This window comes from Oryzias latipes, chromosome 13 (assembly GCF_053564925.1).
Source record: "Oryzias latipes strain Hd-rR chromosome 13, Olatipes_Hd-rR_3.1".
In the NCBI taxonomy this organism is placed as follows: Eukaryota; Metazoa; Chordata; class Actinopteri; order Beloniformes; family Adrianichthyidae; genus Oryzias; species Oryzias latipes.
Genome location: NC_136249.1, coordinates 33474668 through 33500033, shown reverse-complemented (window position 1 = coordinate 33500033; position 25366 = coordinate 33474668). Strand labels below are relative to the sequence as shown.

General features: G+C 43.5%; 1 protein-coding gene across 19 annotated transcripts in view; it reads left to right on the top strand.

Annotated features, from left to right (window-relative positions):
* The window catches only part of ryr1b (ryanodine receptor 1b (skeletal)), a 123219-nt gene that overhangs the window by 64636 nt on the left and 33217 nt on the right, over positions 1 to 25366 (top strand). For 9 of the 19 annotated variants that reach the window (XM_078929668.1, XM_023961420.2, XM_078929672.1 and 6 more), the window contains 20 exons: positions 5841 to 5962; positions 6193 to 6242; positions 7109 to 7169; positions 7256 to 7382; positions 9358 to 9466; positions 9550 to 9631; positions 9738 to 9868; positions 12195 to 12515; positions 14754 to 14994; positions 15097 to 15184; positions 15988 to 16080; positions 16514 to 16528; positions 19406 to 19576; positions 19843 to 19902; positions 21609 to 21743; positions 21828 to 21940; positions 22020 to 22116; positions 23701 to 23807; positions 23891 to 23942; positions 24021 to 24101. In XM_078929668.1, coding sequence (XP_078785794.1) covers positions 5841 to 5962; positions 6193 to 6242; positions 7109 to 7169; positions 7256 to 7382; positions 9358 to 9466; positions 9550 to 9631; positions 9738 to 9868; positions 12195 to 12515; positions 14754 to 14994; positions 15097 to 15184; positions 15988 to 16080; positions 16514 to 16528; positions 19406 to 19576; positions 19843 to 19902; positions 21609 to 21743; positions 21828 to 21940; positions 22020 to 22116; positions 23701 to 23807; positions 23891 to 23942; positions 24021 to 24101 — 2256 coding nt within the window. The remainder of the gene's footprint in view (positions 1 to 5840; positions 5963 to 6192; positions 6243 to 7108; positions 7170 to 7255; positions 7383 to 9357; positions 9467 to 9549; positions 9632 to 9737; positions 9869 to 12194; positions 12516 to 14753; positions 14995 to 15096; positions 15185 to 15987; positions 16081 to 16513; positions 16529 to 19405; positions 19577 to 19842; positions 19903 to 21608; positions 21744 to 21827; positions 21941 to 22019; positions 22117 to 23700; positions 23808 to 23890; positions 23943 to 24020; positions 24102 to 25366) is intronic. The other 10 variants (XM_078929681.1, XM_023961419.2, XM_078929675.1 and 7 more) reach the window with 3 other exon arrangements.

The window sequence follows — 25366 nt, the reverse complement described above, 5'->3', positions numbered from 1 at the left end:
GATCTGATACCTTTTTTAAAATCTTCACGTGTTTAAATTTAATTTTTATATTAGTTACTGAACTAAATTGTTAGATGATCCACATTTAATGATCAGAGGTAATAGTGGATATTTCTTCAATCTAGGCGATCTAGGAAACAACCCGTAGACTTTGTTCATGCGACGCAATGAGAGATGCCGTTTCCCTAGAAAAGCGCAGGCTTGGTAGCTGCAAAAAAAAACTGACCATTTGTGGTGCGACAACACGTCGCACCACAAATGGTCAGTTTCTTTTTTTTTTTTTTTTTTTTTTTTTTAACTTGTCCTGTCCAACAGCTAGGCAAACAGATGAGAGCTGAGGGCCTCTTGTGTTGGACATATTTTATTTTAACAAGAGGGGTTATTCATCTTCAGACAAACCAAACCAAAGGTATGTCTGAATAAACCCCTTTTGTAATTGAGGCCAAAATTTATTAATTTCAATCATGTTTGAAAATCTTTGGTGTTGGACCGGACGGAAAAGGAAAGAGGGGAAGAAGAGAGAGGGACGTTAGAGAGAGGGGGGGTAGGAGGGTGATAATAGGAGGGGAAGGGGGTAAGACCATGAAGCAGCATAGAGCAGACAGGTTTACTGGTTGTTTATCGTTACGGTACGGTTCAAATGTAGTACAAAAAGGGCGGGGCCTGTTCACACACACTCAAATATTATTAACACACCTGCTAGCCGCAAAAATGTCCACATGTCAACATGCACACAAAACAGATAGTGTTCACGAACGCATACCTATGCCTTTAAACCAACTAGTGTGAAATCTTTCATTCATTCAATCATGCAAACTATTAGTGCAAAGGTGAGCTAACACCTGTGCTCAGGTGAGTGTTTATGTTCTTCTAAAATGGATGGTGGAATGTGAAAAGAAGGAGGAGGAGCGCCCAGCCACCCCCACACCCATACCCCCCCCGCAGCAGCAGCGGCAGCCGGAATTCCCCCAACGCCACACGGGAACAGGCAGGGAACAACCGCCCCCCGGGCGACCAAGACCGCCACCCAGGCCAGGGCCAGCCGGACCGCCGCGAGGCCCCCAGAGCCAGAGAGCAGGGAGGCGCAGAGGGAAAGAGAGCGCCGCCCCAGCCAAGCCAGGAAAGCAGCCCCCCGCCGCGCCGGAAGAGCCCAACGCAGGGCCCCACCGGAGAGGGACGCCCACAGCCCCAGACGAGCACCCCACCACCACCCAGGAGTTCCGGGCATCCCCCCGCCCCGACCCCAGGTACGAGCCAGGACCCCCCAAGGGAGACCCGCTCCGCACTCCAGGCAGCCACCCACCCGGCCCACGGTTGGTCCAGGTAGGAGCAAGGCAGGGGCCCGCCGCCCCCGCCCAGGAGGGGGGAACCCCGGGGAAAAAAGGGCGGCCCACAAGGGATGTTATAAATATGGCCCGACCAGGCTCGGCCATGTTGGAAGTTTGGCGGGGCCCAGCGCCCAGGGGCAAGGACCAGGACCCACCCCCCAGGGACACGAACACCCCCGGCTCAGGTGTAATATGAACCCCCCCAATGGCGGAGAGAGCACCGCCGGGCCCAGGGAGCCGGCACCCAAGGGACACGGCCGCCATCGCCAAGGGGCCCGCACCCCCCACCAGGGAAGGGGTAGGGGACAGATGGACCCAGGTCCCACCTTCCTTGTAAAATGTGTGTGCGTGTATGGGTGTTTGAGAGGGTATTTGTGTGCATGTGTGTGTGTTTATGTTTGAATGTATATATTGAAGGGGGAGGGGTGTGTGTACTAAGGGGGGTGCAGTTAAAATTGGCGAGTAGGGCACTAAGGGGACATCTCCTGATTACTCACAGTGATGTCCCCTCACCCTCCACACCAAGGGGCCCTAAATGTCTAAGGTGCGGTTAAAATTGGCGGGTAGGGTGCCAGGAGGACATCTGCTGCTTGCTTGCAGTGATGTCCAAGCACCCCCCCTACCAAGGACCCTACATGTCTAAGGTGCAAATAAAACCGAAAGAGGGGGGGCCCACTCCATACGGCAACCATAGGAGGGGGGCCACTCCCAAGTAGCCCCCCCCCAAGGCGCATCGCAGGCTAGACCCCCCACCCCCTCACCCTAATATGAGGTTATATAAGGAAGGGGGTAAGTTGGGGACAGCTGGTAGACTGTCCCCCGGTGGTCAAACAGCCGTCCCCCAGCCCACCCCCAGCAAAGGGGCCAGGGCCACCCAGCCCAGGGGCCCACCCCCGGAGGCGCCGACACCCCAGGCCCGGCACCACCCACCCCACACAGAGAGAGAGGAGCCAGAAAGCGTCGCCCCCCCCCGGAGCAAGCCCAGGCCCCCACCCCCAGACGCCGGCCGTAGAAGAGCTCTGGTCAGGCCTCGACGGGACCGAGGAGGCCAACCGGCCGAGGCAACCACTGATTGCCTCAGCGGAGACCCCGACCCGCTAGCCCCCCCGACCCGTACTAATAATGGGCCCCCCCTCCCCCCCAGAACGCCCCCCCACAGGACAGGGCCGACAAGCCCCCCACCCCACCCCACCCCAGACCCCGCAGCCGAAGCGGGTGACACCCAGAGCGACTGGGGGCCCCGAGAGGGTTGTCCCGTCCCGCCCCAGAGCCAGGGAAGGGCCGATCCCAGCCCCAGGTGCAGATGGGCAGCCCATCCGGCGCCGCTGGGCCCCCCCCACCCGAGCAGGGCCCCCCGCCAACCCCCCCCAGCACAGGCAAAGGGACCACCCCCCCAAGCCAAGCCAGACCACCACCCCACCCCCCCACCACGCACCCCCACACCCAAGCCCAGAGGACCACGCAGCGCCCCAGCCCGCCCCACCCAGGCACCGGACCCGACCCCCCGACCAACGGAGCCCCCCACCGCCCCCGCCAGGCACCGGAAGCCCCGACCCCCACCCCAAACCACGGCAGAAGGGCAAGGAGCAGCGATGACCAAGCCCCCCACCCCCTAAGTCATGGAGTCAACCAAAGGAGACCAGAGAGACTGAATTCTTTCAAAGTTACTTGAGCTTTGGGCTGACATTTTTTCCAAGCTGATATGATCAAACAGCAGATTTCTGTGTTGACTTATGTTTATATTTTTCTTGTTTTTCCAATTTATTAAAATAGTTTTTTTGGCAATACAAAGAGTTATGAAAATGATAGAAGCTAATCCTTCTTCTATATCGATGGCACTCATGTCACCAAGCACACAAAGTGACGGTGAGGCAGTGATTGAAACCTTAAGCCAGACTGATAAATCGGCACATACCTGCTGCCAGAGAGCCTGGACAGGAGTGCAGAACCACAGTGCGTGCATGTAGCTGTCGGGTAGATTATTATCACAGTGCTCGCAAATGTCTGAGTTACTGAGACCCATCTTGAACATCCTCTGTCCAGTGTAGTAAATTCTGTGAAGAGTTTTGAGATGGATTAGCTGCAGATTTGGACTTTTTGTCAGTTTAAAGGTGTTTAGACAAAGTTCTGACCAGAAGCTTTCATCTGTGCTGATGCTCAAATCTGCATCCCATTTTTTTGTTGGAAGGGCAATATTGTTATCTAAATTACATAAAAGTTTGTATATTTTGGAGAGAGTTCTATTCATTGAAAAATTAATCAGAGTGGTAACTACATCTGGTAGCTTTAAATCGTCGTCTTTAATTTTATACTTTTTAGTAATACTTGATTTAAGTTGCTGATATTCCAAGAAGTTATTTATTCCATGTTTGTCTTGAAGTTCCTGGGGGGTTATGAATCTTCTATCAATAATTACGTGCTCTAGTTGTTTTATGCCCCCTGCTTGCCAAGCTGGGAAGTGAATCATTTTTTTGTTAATAAGGATGTCCGGGTTGTTCCAGATGGGTGTCATTTTGCACGGTTGAATTGATGATTTTGATATTTTGAGAAATTCCCACCAGGCTGTTAAGGTGGCATTTATATTAATGCTTTTGAAACAATCCTGTTTTTTAACTGTTTGGCTAATAAATGGTAGCTGTGACAGGTTGATCTTTCCACATAACGCCTGTTCCAAGTCTAACCATGAGTTGGTTTCTGGATTATTTTTTAACCATTTTAAGATGTATTGTAATCTATTTGCAAGAAAGTATTTGTGGAAGTTAGGTAATTCTAATCCTCCACAGTTTTTTGCAGATTTTAAAGTTTTTAGACTAATTCTTGCAGGTTTGTTGTTCCATAGAAAGCTTGATATGGATGAGTCTAATGTTTTGAACCATTTTAATGGCGGTTGTGTGGGAATCATTGAGAAGAGATAATTAACCTTGGGTAAGATTTTCATTTTAACCGTGGCTACCCTGCCCATAAGGGACAAAGGCAGGTTGGGCCAGCGTGTTAGATCGTCCTGTATGCTTTTCAGTAATGGGGTGTGGTTTAGCTGCACCAGTTCTGATAGTTTGGGGGAAAAGTAGATACCCAGATATTTGATATTTCCTGTTTTAACTGGAATTGTGAGTCTTTGTTCCATATTCCTGTTGAGTGGTAATAAAACAGACTTATTCCAATTAATGGAATAGTCTGATATGGAGGAGAATTCATTTATGATAATTGCTGTTTCATTTACAGAATGTAAATTCCTTAAAAACAGTAATATGTCATCCGCATAAAGACTAATTTTATGATGGCTGTGTTTGGTTTTTATTCCTATAATGCTCTCATTCTGTCTTATTGCTGCAGCTAAAGGCTCAATGAATATAGCAAAAAGAGAAGGAGAGAGTGGGCAGCCCTGTCTGGTTCCTCTTCCAAGAAAAAACCTGTTTGAAGTCTGTTTATTAGTTCTAACTGATGCATTGGGGTTGTGATATAATATTTTGATCCAATTGATGAATGCTTCTCCAAAACCAAACTTCTGGAGGGCAGCAATAAGGAACTTCCAATTAACTCTGTCAAAGGCTTTTTCAGCATCCAGCGATAGTACCGTCATTTCCTGGTTTTTAATGGTGGCAAAGTCTATTATATTAACTAGTCTACGGACATTATCATCCGAGTGTCTGCCTTTGATGAATCCAGTCTGGTCGAAGTGAATTATGTGAGGAGTGATTTTTTTCTATTCTCTGTGCTAGTGCTTTGCAGATAATTGCATTGATTAGAGAAATAGGGCGATAGCTTGAAGGACTAGTGGGATCTTTGTCTGGTTTTAGAAGAAGAATTATGTTGGCTGAGTTCATGTTAGGTGGCATTGATTGGCTCTCATTAATAGATGTGACAGTTTTATAAAATGTTGGTGCCAGTTGTTCCCAGAATTCTTTATAAAACTCAGCAGGAAAGCCGTCAGGCCCTGGTGCTTTACCATTGGGCATAAGTAACAGAGCTTCATGAAGTTCAGACGGCGAGAGCGGAGAATCTAAGTTTGTGATTTGATCCTCATTTAGCCTGGGTAGGTTTGCATTATTAAGAAATGACACGTCGTTATGGCTTAAGTATACTGACCAATCAGGTGCCTCAATAAAAGCAGGAAGTGCATGGTGGACCCGACATCCAACTCTCTAAACGTTTGATTGACAGATTTCCTGTAGCCCACTTTCAAGTTGTAGGGGTGTGGCCTTTCAACAAGCTCACTCCTGATTGGGCAGAGTGGTTGCCAAAGAAATGTCAACTGGGACCAACTTGAACCATTTACGGCTTACTGACGACGTCTGGCTCCATCCATATCGTGAAAAATTGGCAGCTAAATTGATTCCATTAGGTTGGGCCTGGAAGTTAGCCATTTTCTGTGGGTGACGTCATGCCCACTCACTCCAGTTCTCATATACATTCAATGGATAGAACACCACACGCTGGTTTTTATTTGTTTTATTCAGTTTTTACTCTGCTGTGGGAGGAACCACATCGTTCGCTAACGTTTTCTGTGTGTAGATCCTCCTGCCGCTGGTGAACCAGTACTTCAAGAACCACTGCTTGTACTTCCTGTCCACCCCTGCCAAAGTCCTGGGAAGTGGAGGTCATTCCTCCAATAAGGAGAAGGAGATGATTGCCAGGTAGGAAGTGGACGGTCTGTCAGACTGACGCCTTCCCTTGAGGTCGGTGCTGCTTGTGACGGCCTTTGTCCTCTCCTTCTGCCATCACCCTACATCTCTCCTCTGATGTGCCATTTCTGTTCCTCCCCTGACATTCTTTTTTATTTGCTTTTTGTGTTTTCCCTGTTCCCGTTCTCCTCACCGTGAACCTTCCTTCTTCCCGTTTCCGTCCCCCTCTCCTCCAACCTCAGTATCTTCTGTAAGTTGGCTGCCTTGGTGAGGCACAGGGTTTCTCTTTTTGGTAAGGAACCTGCATGGTGGCGTTCTGCTTTCTCCCCATCGTAGTTTCTATGTGTCCCGCTTTTTAATTTTCCTTTTAATCTTAATTGCCCCCCCCTTTCTCCCAAACATACTAATACGCAATAACAGAATGCCCCCTGCTGCCATTCCTTCCACTCACCCCGCTGGTTGGTCAGAAGCTGCTGCTTGGCTTTAGTGTTTTCCGCGTTGGTTTGCTATTCAGCGCCCATTCATGCTAGGATGGCGATCTGCGTCGCTCTGCACTGGCCTGTTCCCATCCTGGCTCATGTTAGGCAGCAGATGCTTTGTCCTCATTCTCACCGCCATGCTTCTTTTTCCGCCCTTATTTAGCGCAGTTTTTCGGGATACCGCCGCGTCTCTAGCAGCTTTTGGGACCTTAAAGACTTTCAATCAAACAGCAAAACTGCGACACTCGGAAGGAAACAGTTTCAGACATGCTGACTTTTCTGTACGAATGAACGACAGTGTCTGGAATTTTGGAGTTTTTGCCGACTTTTCCATCGTGATGTTCAGCTCTGACCTGCTGTGCATTTTTTTTATCAAAGCACTTTTTTTATTACTTTAACCCTTGTACTATCTTGTGGGGTCAAGATGACCATTGATGTGTTCTCCCTACCATGACAAAAGTGGATAAAGGTGGAAAGATTTCATGTAATCCATGGACACCAGTGAAGATCACAAATCATTGAAGAAAAAAGGTTCAGCGCTCTGTCTAGTGGGTCTAGATGACCCTTAACGTGCCTCCAAGGCACAAGATAGCACAGGGGTTAATAAAAAAATAGTACTTTTATAATAAACCTATTTAAAAATGGTCGGTAACGATGCATGTGCTTTTTTTTATTTCAGGGACGGATGCAGGCGCTGTGGTCAACTGTCTGCACATCCTGTCGCGCTCGCTGGACGCCAGGTGGACCGTCTTCTTCCTCTAGTGAAGAGGAAAAACGTCAGAGCTTCAGCTCCTTTTAAAGATTTTTTTTCTTGTTTCTTTTAAAGGACTGTGATGAAGTCAGGGCCTGAGATTGTGAAGGCCGGCCTGCGACAGTTCTTCGAGAGCGCAGCAGATGACATCGAGAAGATGGTGGAGAACCTGAAACTGGGCAAAGTTTCCAGCCGAAACCAGGTAAGTGAGCATTTCTGCCTGAAAAAGAGGCGACCCGAGACTTCGAGGAGTTTTAAGGAGCTCCTCTGATGAAAAGGGTGTTTATGGTGTTTTTATCGTGTTCTTGAGGCATTTTTCTACATAAAGAAAAAGAAGCTCAAATTTGCATTTCTTTATTCTAATGGGTGTGAATCAGGAGCAGATGAAAACGACGTTTGACAAAGATCTTATTTGTGTCGTAGAAAATACAGGGTTGCTCTGTAGCAATGGTCCAATAACCGATGAGCCATGTCAGGCTGCTCTGTTTTACTATTTTAAAAAGTTGTTGATGCCATTTCAGAATCAGCTTTATTGGCCAAGTACAGTGTATTTACAAGGAATTTGCCTTGGTGCCTTATGCTCTCGTGCAATAAAGCAAGGTATAGAACAGGTGTGAAAGGTTAGAGACAAAACACATTAAAAATGGTATAAAAAAAGAAGATTAATACAAGGATAAATAAAAATACAACAGTAGTTCTGGTGCGACAGTTCTTGTGTCTTTTTTAGGGCTTGTCTCAGAAATACTGGAACCATCTCAGGTCTTTTTTACCTGCACTTCTCATCACTTTATATTGACTGATGACTGTTTTCTAAAAGCACGAAGTCTGCATCTCTAAGGAAAACTTGCAGCGAATTTCTACATTTGTGTGAGGTGTTTCAGAAATATTTCCAGATTTTTGTGGATGTTTGCTGCTGCTTGTGACTGTTGTCACAAAAAAAGATCAAATAAATTCAACACATTAGTTACAGAAGTTGTCACAGGCTTTAAAAACCTGCCGTGTTTTGGTTTCCCTGAGTCAGAAAAAGTGAAATGCGAGTAAAACTTCATGAGTGTTTGGGAACATTTGAAGTTTTGACTCATCAGGTTGTAATATTTATGCAACATTTACATTAACAACTGCTAAATATTAAGTCTTTGCAGCTCAAATTTAGTACAGTTTCTAAGAGTAATTTTTAATTTGTTCATTTGCCTACATCTGTTGACAAACTTATGCATTGTGTCTTCATTGCATTTCCTGCACTTCACTTCTTTTCCTGCACTAGTTTACTATAGTGCTCTACGTAGTGCACTATAGTTTATATCCATTTTTATTTTTATATTCCTCGAATGTCTTAGAAATATCCCAGAAGTCTCTGCGAAAACCAGTAACTATCGATGCTCACGGGATTAGCAAATATAGACCACAATGCATTGCATTTGGACAATTTTTTTTAATATGAAAAAATGTATTAGAGTTTTTTAATAAACCATTTTCAGAGCACAGTGGTTTCATAACTAGTCTTCATGTAATGTTCATAGGTATAAGGTGTTAGCTTCAGAATATTGCTGATGTAGTTTATGTTGTTTAAAAAAAAAAGGAACAAAAAGTAGGGAGCAGGATGGCAGAATTCCTTTTAAAATCCAAGGCAGTAGTTAGTCCCACACAATAACTCTTGGGCTATCTTGTGGGGTCATCTAGACCCACTAGACAGAGCGCTGAACCTTTTTTCTTCAATGATTTGTGATCTTCACTGGTGTCCACGGATTACATGAAATCTTTCCACCTTTATCCACCTTTGTCATGGTAGGTAGAACACGTCAATGTAAGGGTGGGGTCATCTGGACCCCATAGCATAGCACAAGGGATATAGAATTCTTTTTGATCTTAGGGAGTAGGGAGGGAATTCAGACTCGCGACTTTTTTCAAAGAGGCAGCTAGTGACACAGCTAAAGTAATTTGTACACAGTGGTATTAGAAAATAATGGAGACTCCAAGCATTTCCTCTTTTAACTCATCAATCAGCTGTTGATGCCAGTGACTCAACCCCTCCCACCATACACTTGAAACGACCTATTTAAGGATTTCTGCAGTTCCAAAAAAAAAGGTGATGGAGGGTTAAACGGTTTTGATAATCTTTAGGTGTGTTTTGCTGGATGAACTGTGAGTTGACTGATGAAGGGTTTGTCTGCGTCCAGGTTAAGGGCGTGTCCCAGAACATCAACTACACCACCAATGCGTTACTGCCTGTCCTCACCTCGCTGTTCGACCACATCGCGCAGCATCAGTTTGGAGATGACGTCATGCGTGAGTGAAGAGCGCCGGTAGTTCCTGTTTGCTTAAGTTTTACCTGCAGGCATATGAAAGGCCTTTCTTGTGTTTGACTCCAGTGGATGACTTGCAAATATCCTGCTATCGACTGATGTGCAGCATCTACTCTTTGGGGACGGTGAAGACTCCTCATGTGGAGAAGTACGAAACCTAAACGCACTACTGTCAAAGTCTTCTGGAGTTTTGAAAAACCACATGTGCGAGCAACATGTTGCTTTTTGTGATAGCTGTCATGTTTCTTGTTCAGACAGCGTCCGGCCCTGGGGGAGTGTCTGGCCCACCTCGCCGCCGCCATGCCGGTCGCCTTCCTGGAACCGGCGTTGAATGAGTTCAACGCATTTTCTGTTTACACCACTAAGACTCCCAGAGAGAGAACCAGTAGGTTCTGACACTGTGGGAAGTAATCTATTACACTGTAGTAACTTTTAGAGGTGTCACAAAAAGTCTGTAGTCTTTGTCCTCAAGTCCAGAGTCAAGTCCCAAGTCAAATCAGCCAAATTCCATGTCAAGTTTGACAAATCTCAAATTAAGTCCAAGTCCCACCATTCGTCTTTTCGAGTCCTTTCAACGACAGAGTTATAGTATTTACAAAGCCCATCTATCAAAACCTACCTAGAATATTAGCTAAATTCCCCCCCTGAGCTCATGCAGTCCAACTTCAAAAAATGTATTTCCCAAACACAAAAACCTAGTTCATTACGTTTGCGATGTAATGTTTACGGCCTCTTTTATTTAACTGCTGCTAGCTGCTTAGCCGATAAGCTATTGATAGCTTTTATTCTGAAAGCTTCCATTCTTTGTCCAACTTCAAGTGTTGAACAAAGTTGGACGTTTGTTGAGGATCTGGCAAACCGCCAACTGTTTTTTATTGTTTTTTTTTTTGTTGACAACCTCATAATCTTTTACAGTCGAGTATTATAACTTTGGGAATCACTTTGTCAAGCAGAAACTCGCACCTTGTGTGAAAGATTGTGATCTCTGGTTGTCCTGCAGTTTGATTGCTTGGACGGTGTTGGATTCAAACAACATGGACCTGATTTGATTAGTCGCTGTGCCGACAGCACACACAGATACACAGACGCACAAAGACAGAACGACCAAAGTCGACATCAGGGGTGTGATGCTTAATCATGATATTCCTACGATCAGACCAGGTCGATCTGTCTGAGGCAAGCTATTAATCGAATCGACCTGTAGCATTATAAAATGTCTTTAAAATGAAATACATCACTCTATTATCAATCTTGGAAAATACTATTTGGATTGAGGCACAATAGGTTTATTTTACAATAACGTAAAAACAACCAACTGATCAGTTTAATTTGTGGAAACACTATACATTTAGTGCTAGAAAGTTCTAAGAATGTTCCTGTACCAGGTCAGTGACCTTGTGGTAGAGTGTCCGCCTTGTGACTGGAAGGTCGTGAGTCCAAATCCAGGCCGAGTCATACCAAAGACTTTAAAAATGGGACCCAATGCTAAACACCTAAGGGGTTGGATTAAACCACCAAAGGGTTCTGTGTCTGCAGCTCACCGCTCCCCCAGGGGAGGGGTCAAATGCAGAGACAAATTTCACACAACCAGGTGTGTGACAGCTAATGGGACTTTAACGTGACTTTATTTGTCATTTATTCTTGTTTACTTGTTTGTACACATGTGAGCTGTAGCAGATCACAGTACTCGGGTATTTATTTCCGAGTTACACTGGTTGAAGTTTTGCCTAAAGATGTCCTGAATCCATTTTTGGTCCGTTAAGAGGATTGTTCAAAATGAACCGATATCGACTTGAAATCGTATTGTCAACCACAAATTATGATATGAATTTAATCGTTACATTAGTCAGCATACTTTTGGAATAAGTAGTAAGTCTTTTAGGCTCCAGTCCAACTGAAGCCTAAAGTTACTGCTGTTGAAGTCCAAGTTTCAAGTCTTTTTACATTTTGTCAGGTCAAAGCTAAGTCATTAAATCAATAACAAGAGTTTGACTTGAGTTCAAGTCCTGTGACTCAGGTCCACACCTCTGGGAACCTTTGGAAAATAGCTGTACTCCTGAGAGTCTGTTCACCACACTCTACTTTCCATATTTCTTTGATGTTTTTTCAGTGAAAACTCCAGATTTTTATTCTACCACAATAGGCTGCATTTGTCTGGTTTTGTCACGTGTGTAGTGTTAATTCTTGGGATTCACAATCGTATCAATATTTCCAGGTGAATACATGAAAAGGGAATTCTGGCAAAAGGTTGCTGTTATTCATCAGTTCTGACTGTCTTCAATGAAAACTAAATAAAGTGTTTGTTAACTGTCGAGTTTTGGTTTCTGCCACTCGACTTTTAAAATGCCATTTATCGGATATTAGCAAAAATAATTAAGTAATTATTGGAATTATATCTATTTTATAAAAAATAGACAAATGTGAATGAATTTTTTAGTTTGCCTATTACCATAAATATTTCAATTTCTTTAAAGAATTAAAACTAGTTGAACTTTTTTTTATGTTACCTCTATTTCAGTACCTATTTGCACAACTAGTTATTACCTCTACCTTAGTACAACTACTTAAAAGTAAGACTGAAGCCCACTGAGATGACTATTGTTGTAATATTGGGCTATATAGATAAAACTGAATTGAATTGAACACTACTCTTACTTGAGTAGAACCTTTGGACACCCCACACACCTACGGTTCTTCTCATTTGTCCTCAGTTTTGGGTATCCCAAACCAGGTAGAGGAGCTTTGCCCTGACATCCCAGAGCTGGAGGTCCTCATCAAGGAGATCCACGACCTGTCTGAGTCTGGAGCTCGCTACACAGAAATGCCGCACGTGATTGAGATCACGCTTCCCATGATGTGCAACTACCTGCCGCGCTGGTGGGAAAGAGGCCCGGAGAACTTCCCGGAGCAGGAGGGCCAGCTCTGCACTTCGGTCACCTCGGAACATCTCAACCAGCTGCTGGGCAGCATCATGAAGATCGTGGTGAACAACCTGGGCATTGATGAAGCTTCCTGGATGAAAAGACTAGCCGGTCAGTGAGCCAAAAAAAAAAGGCTTAATCAGTTCTCGTTTATGTGAGAGGCGTGAAAAAATTCGGTCACCATTAAAATCTGCTGTGATTATTTTAACGTGTGATTAACATTTTTAGCTATATGGATACTTAATTCCAAGGTTAACAATTCTGATAGATGAATTTCCCTAAAGAATGAACAAAACTTTTCAAGAACTTCTGTAAATGCAACAAAATAGGCAAACTCTAAGAGAGGTAAAGCTTGTAATTCTTCTTAAAATAGTTCAGTTCACACACAGATGGATTAGATAAAATCCTGTGTTTAGTAGAAAGTTACTCAGCATTTTAAAGGAGCCTTGGTCTTTTCAAAACTTCTGATATTTTGACTGTCGAGTGAGGCTGAGCATCATTGTGAGTGCTGAAGAGCTGTCTGATGCCTTCAGAGTAAAAAAAATAATGCAGCAGCCTGTGAGTCTGGTAGGAGATTTAAATGAGCTCAAAAAGAGTTTTAAATTTATGCTCAATTGTCTGGAAAATGATCTGCAATTGCAGGGCTTTCCAAACAACTGTCAACATGTCCAGATGTGGTCCTCCCAGCAGGTTCTTCTCCAAAGCAAACTGGAAGATGCTAAAGGACTCCTAGATAATATCATCTGAATTATCATGGCGTAAATGGCGTATACTTATATATAGCGCTTTTCTACCTACAAGGCCAAAGTGCTTTACAGTCACAGGCCCATTCACCCAGTCACACACACGTTCACACTCACATTCACACACTGCTGGCCGCTCCGCTGCCAAACACAGGCGCCCGCCTACCACCAGAGGCAAGGTGGGGTTCAGTGTCTTCATCATAAGACCTGCAGATGGTTCTGGCAACTGTTGGTTTTCAAATGCATTCATGTGAAATCAAAAATAAACGTCCAAAGTTTAGCTTTGTTGGGAGGTGTGTAAGAAGGAAACCTTTGCTCTTTGAGGCGAGACGGATTTTTCCTGAAAATGTTGACAGACTTCTGGGAAAAATGTTCTTTGAGCGGATGAGTCTTTGGACGCCACACCAGATGTCATGGTTGGCATAGAAACCAAATACATTTTTAGAATTCCAGAGAAAGAACTGCCCACCAACTATAGAGCACGGAGGTGGAAGCGTCATCATTGGCGTCTGCTTTGCAGCAACAGAATTTGGTCAGCTCACCATAATGCATGAGAGGATGCTTGATTCTACCTGTCGGAAAACTGAAGCTGAAGTGAAATCGCTTTGTGAAACATGACAGTGACTCAAAACGTAAAAGAAAATCAACCGAAGACTGGCTGAAAGTGTAGAAATGTAGAATCTTGGAATGTGCGAGTTCTAGATCTCGATCCATTCAGACGATGTGAAACAGGCTGTAAATGTGCAACGTCCCTCAAACCACTCACAGATTAAAACATTCTGGATTTAGGAGTGGAGAAAACGTTTTGGCTCCAAAAAGCATCTCTACAGTCTTTTCTGTCAAGGAGTCCTGTCTTCTTCCGTCGTTGGCTGTCCTAATTTTTCACGCCTAAGAATGTTTTTACAACTATCTTTCTTCTTTCAACTAAATGAAAACTAAAAGGATTTTTAATCAAAGAGGTCAATAGTTGTTTTTTTTAGCTTGTCCTGTCCAACAGCTGAGCAAACAGATGAGAGCTGAAGGCCTCTTGTGTTGGACATATTTTACTTTTACAACAAGGGGTTTGAATCTTCTGAATTACCAGATGTATGTCTGAATAAACCACTTTTGTAAACTAGCTTTATTCATCTTAATCATAATTGTAACATTTTTGTGTTGGACCGGACGGAAAAGGAAAGGATTTCTTTTAATTAAAGATGTGATAAAACAAATGTTTATGAGAAACTTTAAGCAAAAATTTGGGAATCGTTTCCACTTGAATGTCTGATACAGATTGCAAAATAATTTAAATAGAATTAAAAAAGGCAGAAAAACAACAAAAAATACATCTACGAGTCAAAGAACATTTAGCAACCCATTCGTTTGGTTGAAACCAGAACCTATGAAATGATTAGTTATAAACAAGATGTCAGAGTTTCAAATTCTGTGGTTGAATATAACGTAAAATGTGAAAGTCTTTTTTCAAATCTCCTCAAAAGTAAAATTACGGTATGTCTACATGTTTCTTTATTGTTATATATACTTCGAAAACGGATGTGATTAAATCTTGTCAGCAAAAAACTGGATTTTTGCACATTAGAAGTTGATTGATTTCTGTTTATTCCAGTTTTTGCGCAGCCTATCGTGAGCAGAGCGAAACCAGAGATGCTTAAATCCCACTTCATCCCCACCATGGAGAAACTGAAGAAGCGCTCCTCAAAGGTGGTGGCTGAAGAGGAACACCTGCGCATGGAGGGCAAATCTGAGGTGGACAGCGAGAACGGGACCATTCGAGACGAGTTTGCTGTGCTTTGTCGGGACTTATACGCCCTCTACCCTTTGCTCATCCGCTATGTGGACAATAACAGGTGTCATCCAGTGCTGGTGCTCCAATGCAAAAACCTCTACTATGAGGGACTTTCAGCTAAGCTACTTGTGTGTATGACCAAGGTTGTTGTTTTTGTCTACAGGGCAAGGTGGTTGACATGTCCAGATCCTGATGCTGAGGAACTTTTCAGGATGGTTGGAGAGGTTTTCATCTTCTGGTCCAAATCCCATGCAAGTATTCTGTCTTTTCTGTTGCATGATTTCTCTAAAAAGCACCAGTATTAGGAATAAACCAAACTTTTAGGAGAGCTACAACTATGACCTATGTAGAACTACAAACTCAAAGCTTATGACTACCAACTTTTACATAGCGCCACTCATTGTAAGATTACAGAGAAGAAACTAAAGCTAAACTAAACGAAACTAAAGGAATAAAATTGCTGCAACAAAATCCATTGGGTTAACAACCTTAAATGTAATAGCCTTAAAGTAATGTACAGTAAATAATATTGTATTTGTGGTGTATTGTAGTCTATTTTTTTCTACATATATTCACCAGTATCATCTGCAAAAAGGGAATTTCGTGATGCAACTAAGTGTCCTAAAACAGCCATGGGGAACATTTAATCCAAATAAGATGTAAAGATTTTTTTGCCCATCTATTGGGTTAACGGCCTTCAAGTTGATGTCTGTAAAGTAATTTATAGTTAAGAATATTCAATTAGTGAAGTTTTGGATTGTAATTGTTTTTTACAAATAATCACCAGTATCATCAGCATAAAACCGAACATCTTGATGCAACTTAAAGTGTCCCAAAAACAGAGCCATGAGGAACACCTAATCCAGATAAGATATAGCGATTTGTTGCCCTCCTGACACACAGTTCTGTGGACACTACTGCTTAATTAATAGTTACTACATTTACCAAAGTGAAGTTTTACTTAAATTTTTGCTTAAAGCAACGAACCAAAATGATTTAGAACTCGAACTAAAATACAGTTTTGCTTTAATACCTTTTATATGATGTGTTACAGAACTTCAAAAGGGAGGAGCAAAACTTTGTGGTGATGAATGAGATCAACAACATGTCCTTCCTCACTGCTGACAGCAAAAGCAAGATGAGCAAGGTACGAGCCGGAAAAAACTAGACTAAAAGCATGTTTGACTATCTTTTTTTTTTCTTTTTGCCTGGTAAATGTGTAAGTCGTCTTAAAGTGAGCACTAAATCACTACGAAACTGAAAATGTCTTGCTAACACCACACATTACAAGCAGGAAGCAATTCAAGACAATGCATCTGTTTTTTTAATCATTTTTTAGCTGTATTTTGAATTTATTGTCCATAAACTACCATGAAGTCCAGCTCATTCTGTGGTCAAATAATTTGAAATGTATTACTTCATCTACCCCAGCACTATAAGACTAATCTGTCAGTTAACCGCCACTGTCCTTTTCCAGGACAGTGGAAGAGGCTGTATTTTCTCAAATGAGCAGTTCAAGTGTTTTTCTAACTGTGCTCTCCCCTTTGATCCTGTGTCGGGGTTGGACGCCGGGCGTCTAGGCAGGAGACGCAGAGGTCAGATTGGGTTTGTGCACGAGCGCTGTGCTGACCGCATGGCACACTGTGGGTTTGGGAAGCATTTCATCAAGCTCTCGTGTGGAACGCCTCCCTTCTTTGTCTCAGACAGACCCCGTCAGTCACACGTGTACATAGACACCAAACCAGGCCTCCAGAGTCCAAGCTTTGGTGTGCTTTTAAATGTGTTTGTGTGAGTAGGGGGGTCTGAAAGGCTTGATGAAAGCTTTTTGCTGTAGGTCTCTTTAGTCTGAGAGGTTTCATGATGCTGGGCTGGCTCAGTCTACGGACCACCCGGCACCATCACCCTGTCTTTGTTTGATCAGTGAATGTCTTAGCTGTAGACCGCTCCTGTTGGACACACTATGGCGGAGCTGCCGTCCCTTCCTGTTGTTAGAATCTCCCAGTCTTCCTTCGATTTTTTTTTTTTTTTCCAGCTTTGGTGGTTGATTCCAGCGTTGGCGAGACTCTTCTCAGTTTTATTTGTAGTGTTGTGTTTGTCAAAGGTTGTTCTTTTGTTTTTTTTACTCCTTCCATTACATTTTTGTGATCTATCATCCCCTGCATCTGTGAGGGGGAGGATCATATACTGTTCATACTAACTGGACTCATTTCTCCAAGTCATGTTCATTACATTCAATCTAATTCCATCTAATCACAGATGTGGTTGCCGTGCGTTAAATTACTTTTTGTTTTGATCGTCTCAGTTAAAAATTCCCAACGAGCCTTCTTCCCCTGCATTCACTCTCAAACTGAGAACAATTGCTGTGTTTTGAGGTCCAGAATGGGGTAAAACACGGTTTCCGCTTGTGCACATGTGAAAGCTGGGCGTCCAAACACTTTCGTGGGAAACACAGAGACTGTAAATGAGATCGTTGCGCAGAACTGTCCCCTTTAAATACACCCCATGTGTGAAGAAGTGTAGTCATGTGACTGGGAGGAGAAATTACATTTGGCCTAAGTAACGTAGACCCGTATTGATGGTATTTGGGTTGACCAAGTCTGTGGAGGGGCTGCATCAAGTGTGTGTTCCCTTAAGGCTGGTACTGCCGCCTCAGGGGAGGTTATGAAAATGGTACGTACCATTGTCGTGCATGTGGTAGGTGTAGGGCTGGTATCATCAATAGTTTCCAGAATCGATTCGATTCGACTCTTTTGATCCACTCGATTTGATTAAATTCAATTCCATTTTGAATTTACACAGTTTACCCATTTAAACATTTGTATAGAAATACACTAATAATCTTCAGATGTCGTGAAGATATTCATAGTCTTCTGATACATACCGTAAATTCTATTAGTGGAATTAGTGTTACATGGTTTCTCAAACAGAGAAGCTCTGACAAAAATGTGCATTTCATTCTGTTCTTCCTCTCCTGGAGGGCATTTCAGTTTGACCACTAGGTGGAGCTCGTGCTATAGCGTTTCACTTTATTCCAGAACATTTGAGCAGGGGTCCGTAACCCCTGTGCCACGGCCACAGACAGAAAAGAGATGCATTCACTTACTTTGATTATTTCCGTTTAGTTTATTTTCTGCTACTGGAAGAAGTTTTATTTTGAAAAAACTACCAGATTCTGTTCCCAACATCCGTCTGTCTCGTGATTTTAAGTTGCTGTCTCATTTTATTTTGCTTTATTTCTCCATCATACCTTCAAAGTCGGCCGCAGCTAAAGCTGAAGTCTGGTCGGTTGTTTTCATCCAGTTTGACGTCTTCATCTTCATCACAAAGTTTACGTTTAAACCAGCCGCAAAAATTTTACTAAGAAAGAAGATTCAATCAAATATAATTGCCAACGTGGTGAAGATCTACCAATGTTTTTTTTTTTTTTACATTTTTCTCAAACTTAATCTTTTATAGTAGCAAATTTAAAAAAATCGTTTTTTTCCCTTTAAACCGATCTGCGGCCTGAAACAGGTTGGGAACCACTGATTTAGAACTCAAATGGTTTCTTAAAAAAAGATTTCCTTAAAAGAGATTGGAAAAAACATGCCTGTGAGTTTAAAAAGCTGTTCATTTTGTCAGCAATGTTTGTTTAGATCGACCAAGCATTAGCATTAGCCGTCCTATGGGAAATTCCATTATACCTTAGCATCAAGCTAGCGGACTTTGGCTTTATCGATCTCTTCTTTAATGGATTGATTATTGATTTTTCTAAGCTTCGATCGATTTTACCAACCCGGCCCTAGGAAAGGGTATAATGAAGTATTTTTAAGGCTAACGGAAGTTGAACGCACGGTTGATGCTATTGCACTCTTATGCCACCCTCCTTACTGCACATACGGGGTGTTCATGTGATATGTCTGTAGGACGCCCGTAGGGTTTCCATACAACCTACACTCTGATTGTCTAATTTCTTCATTTCTTAGCTCAGTCCCAGGATTATCCCCCCCCCTCACTTTGCAAACGCTTCCCGCCTTCAGAGCTCTGTATTTTCTACGCATGTGTTTGGTGTTCCCCTTGTGGCCTTGCTTTCGGAAATGTGGGGTTTGAAGCTGGTCAGGTGTAGAAGGACTGACAGCCTGAGGGCAGAAATGGTGAGAAGAGCTCCAGGGCGATGGATCTGACCCCATAAACTGTGCTGAGGGAGAACACTCTATCCAGCCAGTGCACTACTAACAGTGAGGCTGCATTTTGTTTAACCTGTGAGCTGATGCCGCAGTGAAACACACCAAGCATAGAAAGTTCCTGTTTGCAGGGAAATAGCGACTCATTCTCCTTTGATAACCAGTAGTTCTTGGACTTGTTGCTTCACTTTCTCAGCATGTTGACAAAACCATTTCCACGGACGGTTTATGGTGAATTCCCGAATGACCTTCAAGCTTTTCATATTCTCATTAACCAGAAACGGGTTTGTTGTTTTTGACTGTCGTCAGTCCGGAGGCTCGGAGCAGGAACGCTCCAAGAAGAAGAAGAGGGGGGATCGCTACTCCGTGCAGACCTCTCTGATTGTGGCAGCCCTGAAGAAGATGCTTCCCATCGGCCTCAATATGTGCTCTCCTGCAGACCAGGAGCTCATCAATGTTGCCAAGATCAGATACTCACTGGTACCTTGGTCCATCTGAAGCCAGCATTCAGAGAATAGAACAACTGGACTCATAGACAGATGTTTAAGATTCTTAAAATTAAGTTGACATCTGTAAGAGTAGAGACCTGCTTTGCACCAGAATTTTTAATATCAAGTTTTCTTTAAGAATTTGCCTTAGTGCATATTTGCTTTTAAATTAGTAATTGGTTTATTGGTATAAATGTAGATCATCTGCATTTAAAAAAGCAATACCTTTAACTATCTGTCCTTAAATGTCCTCTGTAGAAAGACACGGATGAAGAGGTGAGGGAGTTCCTGCACAACAATCTGCATCTTCAGGGGAAGGTGAGAAGATTTTCTGTTATCCAGAGTCACATCAGGATCAGCTTAAAGTGAATGAAAAAACAGATTCTAAATTTAAAGAAATACTTAATTTAAGAAAACTATAAACCTGAAACTGTTACCAACTGAAAAATCATGTTTGTTTTTTTAATATTTACTTTATTTTTTCCTTTCTCGCCCTCTTTGCTTTTTGGTCTCAATGGACAGTAATAATCCGGATTTTTCGTTTTCAGAGGGGGGGGGGGGGGGTGGGGGTGGGGGTGGGGGTTGAGCCAATTGACTACCGGGACATGATTGACATGTAGTTAATTTTGGGATTTTCCTATTGAATACTATGCATTCACGATCTTTTTGATTTTATGTCCCACTTTTTCAATTACTGATACGAAGCCCATCGAGACGACTGTTGTTGTGAATTTGGGCTATACAAAGAAAATTGAATTGAATTGAATTGAATTGAATTGACATCAGGTCACAGAGGTCATGATCACATCATCACATCCAGAACAGTGTCTGTTTGGGTCATCCCTCCTCTGATGTACCAAACTTTGAGAGATTACAACTTTATCCCACATACATGGTATTTCTATAGTATGTTTTAAGTGAAGTTTTCAGTTATTCTTCAAATTGACAATATATATTTGTTGTCATTTACTTTTTTTCCTTCAAATTTTAAAAATTTCTTTCAATTTTTAAAACAGTTTTCACATTTTTATTGTTTTATTCAAGTTTGTTTTATTCCTCGTTTTTAACTCAGAATCAGAATATTGTTTAGCCTTTGTTGGTGAATGTTGCCTTCACTTACTAGGATTTTGTTTGCGGTGAGTGGTGCATTCAAGTAAGAGGACAGAATTAAATACGAAGTACAAAACACGTGGCCACAAAGCATGAACACAGTATGAGCTGACACAGAGACTCCCTGAAAAGCCTGTGCAGGCAGCGGTGATGCTCCACAGGATCCAACGGTGAATGGGCGGAGTCACAGCCCGCCTGCACAGAAACCCAAAATGAGAACAAAAAACAACATTCAAACTAGCAAAACAGGACACTGAGAACATAACTTTAAGTAATCATCAGGGTGATGGCGAAGGGCAAAAAGCTTCTTGTAGCGGGAGGTTTTTCTGTTGGAAAAATACCAGACTTATGAAAATTGTATTTTTTGGTGTTTTAAACATGTTCTTGAGGTCTTATTTTTTATTATAGAGGACATAAAAAAACAAAATTTAGTTTAAAATTGCATTTCTAAGTATTTCTCCATTCAAACCCTTGTGCATCAGGAGCAGATGAAAAAATGTGGTTTAAAAAACCTTGTATCTGTGATGTGAAAATACAGAAGCTCCCTGCTTCATCTGGCTCAACCTTGCGTAGCTGGATGGCTCCATAGTCGCCCTGCAGTTTTGTTGTACCAGTAAATGGAGGTGTGAGGGGCTGTAAGCTAGCAGGAGCGCGTGTAAACAGAAAACCTTCAGCAACAGAGAGAGGAAGGGCGTTAGGGGTTGCTGCCCAGCAGTGGTCCTGAATTTCTAATGAACTCCTCCTGAGCTATGTCCTAGAAAACGACACGTTTTTGATTTTGGCCAAAAACAGCAGCATCATAATGAAAAGACCACTGGGAACATTTAAAATAAGTCAAAAAGTGATCGGAGTGGGACTTTGTAACAAGCTGCAGCATGAGGTAAAAGCTCATCCTCCGCGTTTCTTGTCTTCAGGTTGAGGACCCGGCTATGCGCTGGCAGATGTCTCTGTACAAGGAGCGGTCTGGAAACACCGAAGACGCCGAGGACCCTGAGAAAGTGGTGAAGAGGGTGCAGGAGGTGTCGGCCGTCCTGTATCACATTGAGGTGGTGAGTACAGAAGGAGGAGGGGGCGACGTGCACCAAAGCCGAAGGAAATCAGCAAGAAAGCAAAGTGAGTCTGCTCTCCTTCAGACGGAGCACCCCTACAAGTCCAAGAAAATGGTTTGGCACAAGCTGCTGTCCAAACAGCGCCGCAGGGCAGTGGTGGCGTGCTTCAGGATGACGCCTCTCTACAACATCCCCACGTAATGAACCCTTCTTTACGACTTACAAGGACCCAAAGGGGAAAATCTGTTTTGAGGACCCAGGTCTGTTGTCTTGCAGGCATCGAGCCATCAACATGTTCTTGGATGCCTACAAACGCAACTGGTTAGAAAACGAAGGTTACTCCTTTGAGGACAGGATGATTGACGACCTGTCAGTAAGTACATAAACAGAGGGGCGTGCACTTTGTCATCGCCGCCGTACACTGCTCCACTGTGCTGCACAGATCCGTTGATGCAAAAGGAAAGTGTCGTCATCAGATTTTAGGGAAAATGAGGATTAAATTATGCGTATCCATTGCATTCAAAGACAGATTACTGGACATATTTATTTTAGTATTTCTTATGATGGTGAAGACGATCAAGTGTCTGCAGCTTAAACTGAAACTTATGAGGGCAAAATCAAAGATAGGAAAAATGCGCGATGAGACGCAACGCATGCCAAAACATTTGTTTACCCCAGTGTTTTTCAACCTTTTTTGACCCACGGCACAGTTTAACCTTGACAAAAATCCCGCGGCACACCAGCATCCAAAAAAAAAAATAAATAAGCAGAAATTCATGGTCTCTATTGATCGACAGCCCCCCCCCCCCCCCCCCCCCCCCCCCCCGCAATCTCACTTGCATTTTGTGATAATTGTGGCCAAAAAAGCAGGAAGTTGCGGCTGTTTTTTCTAAGAGATGAAATAAAAGTTAAATTAGAAAATTTAGAAACTGTTTGTTTGTCCGTAGAGGTTTCTAGACATTTCACGCGCACTCATTGTGCGCTGGGACACTGGCCCTTTAAGCCAATGCATCATGGGAGATGTAGTGTGAAAACTGCCGAAAAAGGGCAGAAAGACTCGCGTCTGTGAGCTTCATTGTTTTGTTCACGGTCTGACACGGTCTGACACCGGACACTGTGGAAAGCTACACCGCTAAAGACGAGCTTTAGCTGGTATTTTTGTTGGAACTGAGAGAGTTTATGAGCAGAATTAAGAACAAGGAAGTGAAGACTTTAACCACTTCTGATTGGTCAGACTGCTGACATGTGATTAAGCCTTCAACAATGATTGGCGGAGACAGTTAAAGGGGCGGGACTTTCCCGCAAACCGCTATAGCTGCAGGTAAATACCGTCATTCTTATCAAAATGTCTTTAATAGAATCAAATAAACACAAATAAAAAGTAATTTTAAGATCTTTTATATTCCTCACTACTCAGTGTTTTATCAGGGCCTGTTTGGATGAACAAAGAGCTGATTTCCTGGAGATGGAAAATGTTTTTAGATCAGTGAATGATTAATGAGGGTAATTTCCCACGGCACACTTGACCATCTCCCACGGCACACTGGTTGAAAAACACTGGTTTACCCAAACGCAAAAATATTTTTTGAAAGCAAAAAAATACTGGTACTGTCCCACGCGCCTCCCCTGAACGCACTTTCCTGGTTGAAAAGTATTATGATGAGGAATAAAAAAACGCCCCAGAAGCTATTTTTGACTCCAAATTTGGAGCCAAAATTGCCCACTGGAGATACGTTTTGGACTAAAAATCCAACTAGTTTGATCAAATTGAACTTTAATGTTAAATTTGAATTAAAGATGATCTGGACTTTCAGTCTCCTGTTAACAACAAATCTGGAGTTTAAGTACAAATCCACTTTTACAAAATTAAACTGTTCATTCTGGATGGTTTCAGTCACTGTTTTCACTGGAAAAACTCTCGATTTTTAACATGAGTTGTGTAATCTATCATGTTTAGAAAGCCTTGGAGGAAGAGGAGGAAGAGGAAGAGGAGACGGAGAGGAAACCGGACCCCCTTCACCAGCTGATTCTTCATTTTAGTCGCACCGCCCTGACGGAAAAGACGTGAGGCGTGTTGAGAGGTTCAGTCACCTTTCCAGATGGTTTTTGCCCTGCTGTCCTCACACGTTCATGTCGTCCCGCTTCAGTAAACTGGACGTGGATCATCTTTACATGTCCTATGCTGACATTATGGCAAAGGTGCGCCTCCACGCGTGAGAAACCAGACGGCGCTCAAACGTGGGGCCGATGTCTCACCTGCTGCTCTTCTTCCACCAGAGCTGCCATATTGGTGAGGAGGACGAAGGGGGAGAGCAGGAGGGGGAGGAGCCAGCCTTTGAGGTGCGACAGACAGAGATGGTATGGGGGGACCAGGGGAGGGGACACAGGGGAGCCGGCGAGGACGCAGCTCGCCGCCCCACCGAGTGACCACAACGTGACATCACACCCGGCACACCCCCCCCACCCCACTCTTTCCACAGCATATCTCTCTTTTCCCGCCTTCCTGTCTCTCCTGCTGCGGTGGACTGACCTGAGCATGCCTTCACTGGGCTCCCCCCCTGAGGGGGACTCAGTGTGTTCCTCATGCATGACGTGGGTGCAGAGAGATGGTGCAGACAAAGGCCAGAAAATCAGTTTTAAGCTCCACAATCAGAACGGCTTCCAGACCTGGTTTGACTCCGAATCCTGGTGGACTTTTGTTCTCCTGAAAGCGTTGGAGGCTGTGATGTTTGTAGCTTTTGGCTGCGTTTGCACCGAATGCGATTTGCGTTGCCAAGGGGGTCCAGTTTCAATGTTAAGTCAACGTACAGACCATTGACTGCATATAAGAGTTGGACTGAGTGACCCCCCCCAGCAGCATTGCAAACAGGAAGTACCCGCTGGCTCCAAGAAGCCTAAATCCCATAGAGAAATACACAGCTGTTGCTCAGTCTGTTGGTCATTGCTTTGATACATTTTTCCTTGATAATCCTCTAATTTTCATATTTTTTGACGGTTGTTCAAGTTATAAACTGGCCAATCAGTTGACCTAATAAAAGTAGGAGGAGCCTGCTGGTCCCCCCACATCCATCGCCCAAACTCTTTGATTGACAGATTATGTGTGGCCTGCTTTCAAGTGGTTGGGGTGTGGACGTCCAACAAGCTCACTCCTTTATTGGTGAGTGGTTGCTATAGAGACGTTGACTCAGACTGTCTGGCTCAAACATGGCGGCGTCCGTTCGGCAAAAAATGGTAACTCAAAGGCAGAAGTAAACCATTTTCTACACTCCGTAAAGTTCCTGTCAAAGGTCCTGTAGCCTGATTTGATGGTCGTGATGCTTCCAGAGTTCAAGTATCTGAACTCTGGTGAAGAATTTGCATCCTGTCAAACAGTCAGGATTTCAGATTTGGCCGTGTTGTTGATGATCACCAGGTGGAGTCTAAAACAAACATGGAGGAGAATCTGATCGATCTCCTTCTGAACTTTGACATAAAAATGTCCTGCAATTTTATTCTTATATTAAATAGTTTCCCCTCCTCGGACTAAAGTGGGACAGCAAGTCGTCAAACTGGGTCACAGAGGGACGGAGGTACGGCTGAAAGCGGCTTTTATGGTGAAGCTCACCGCACTGAGAGAATCTCTG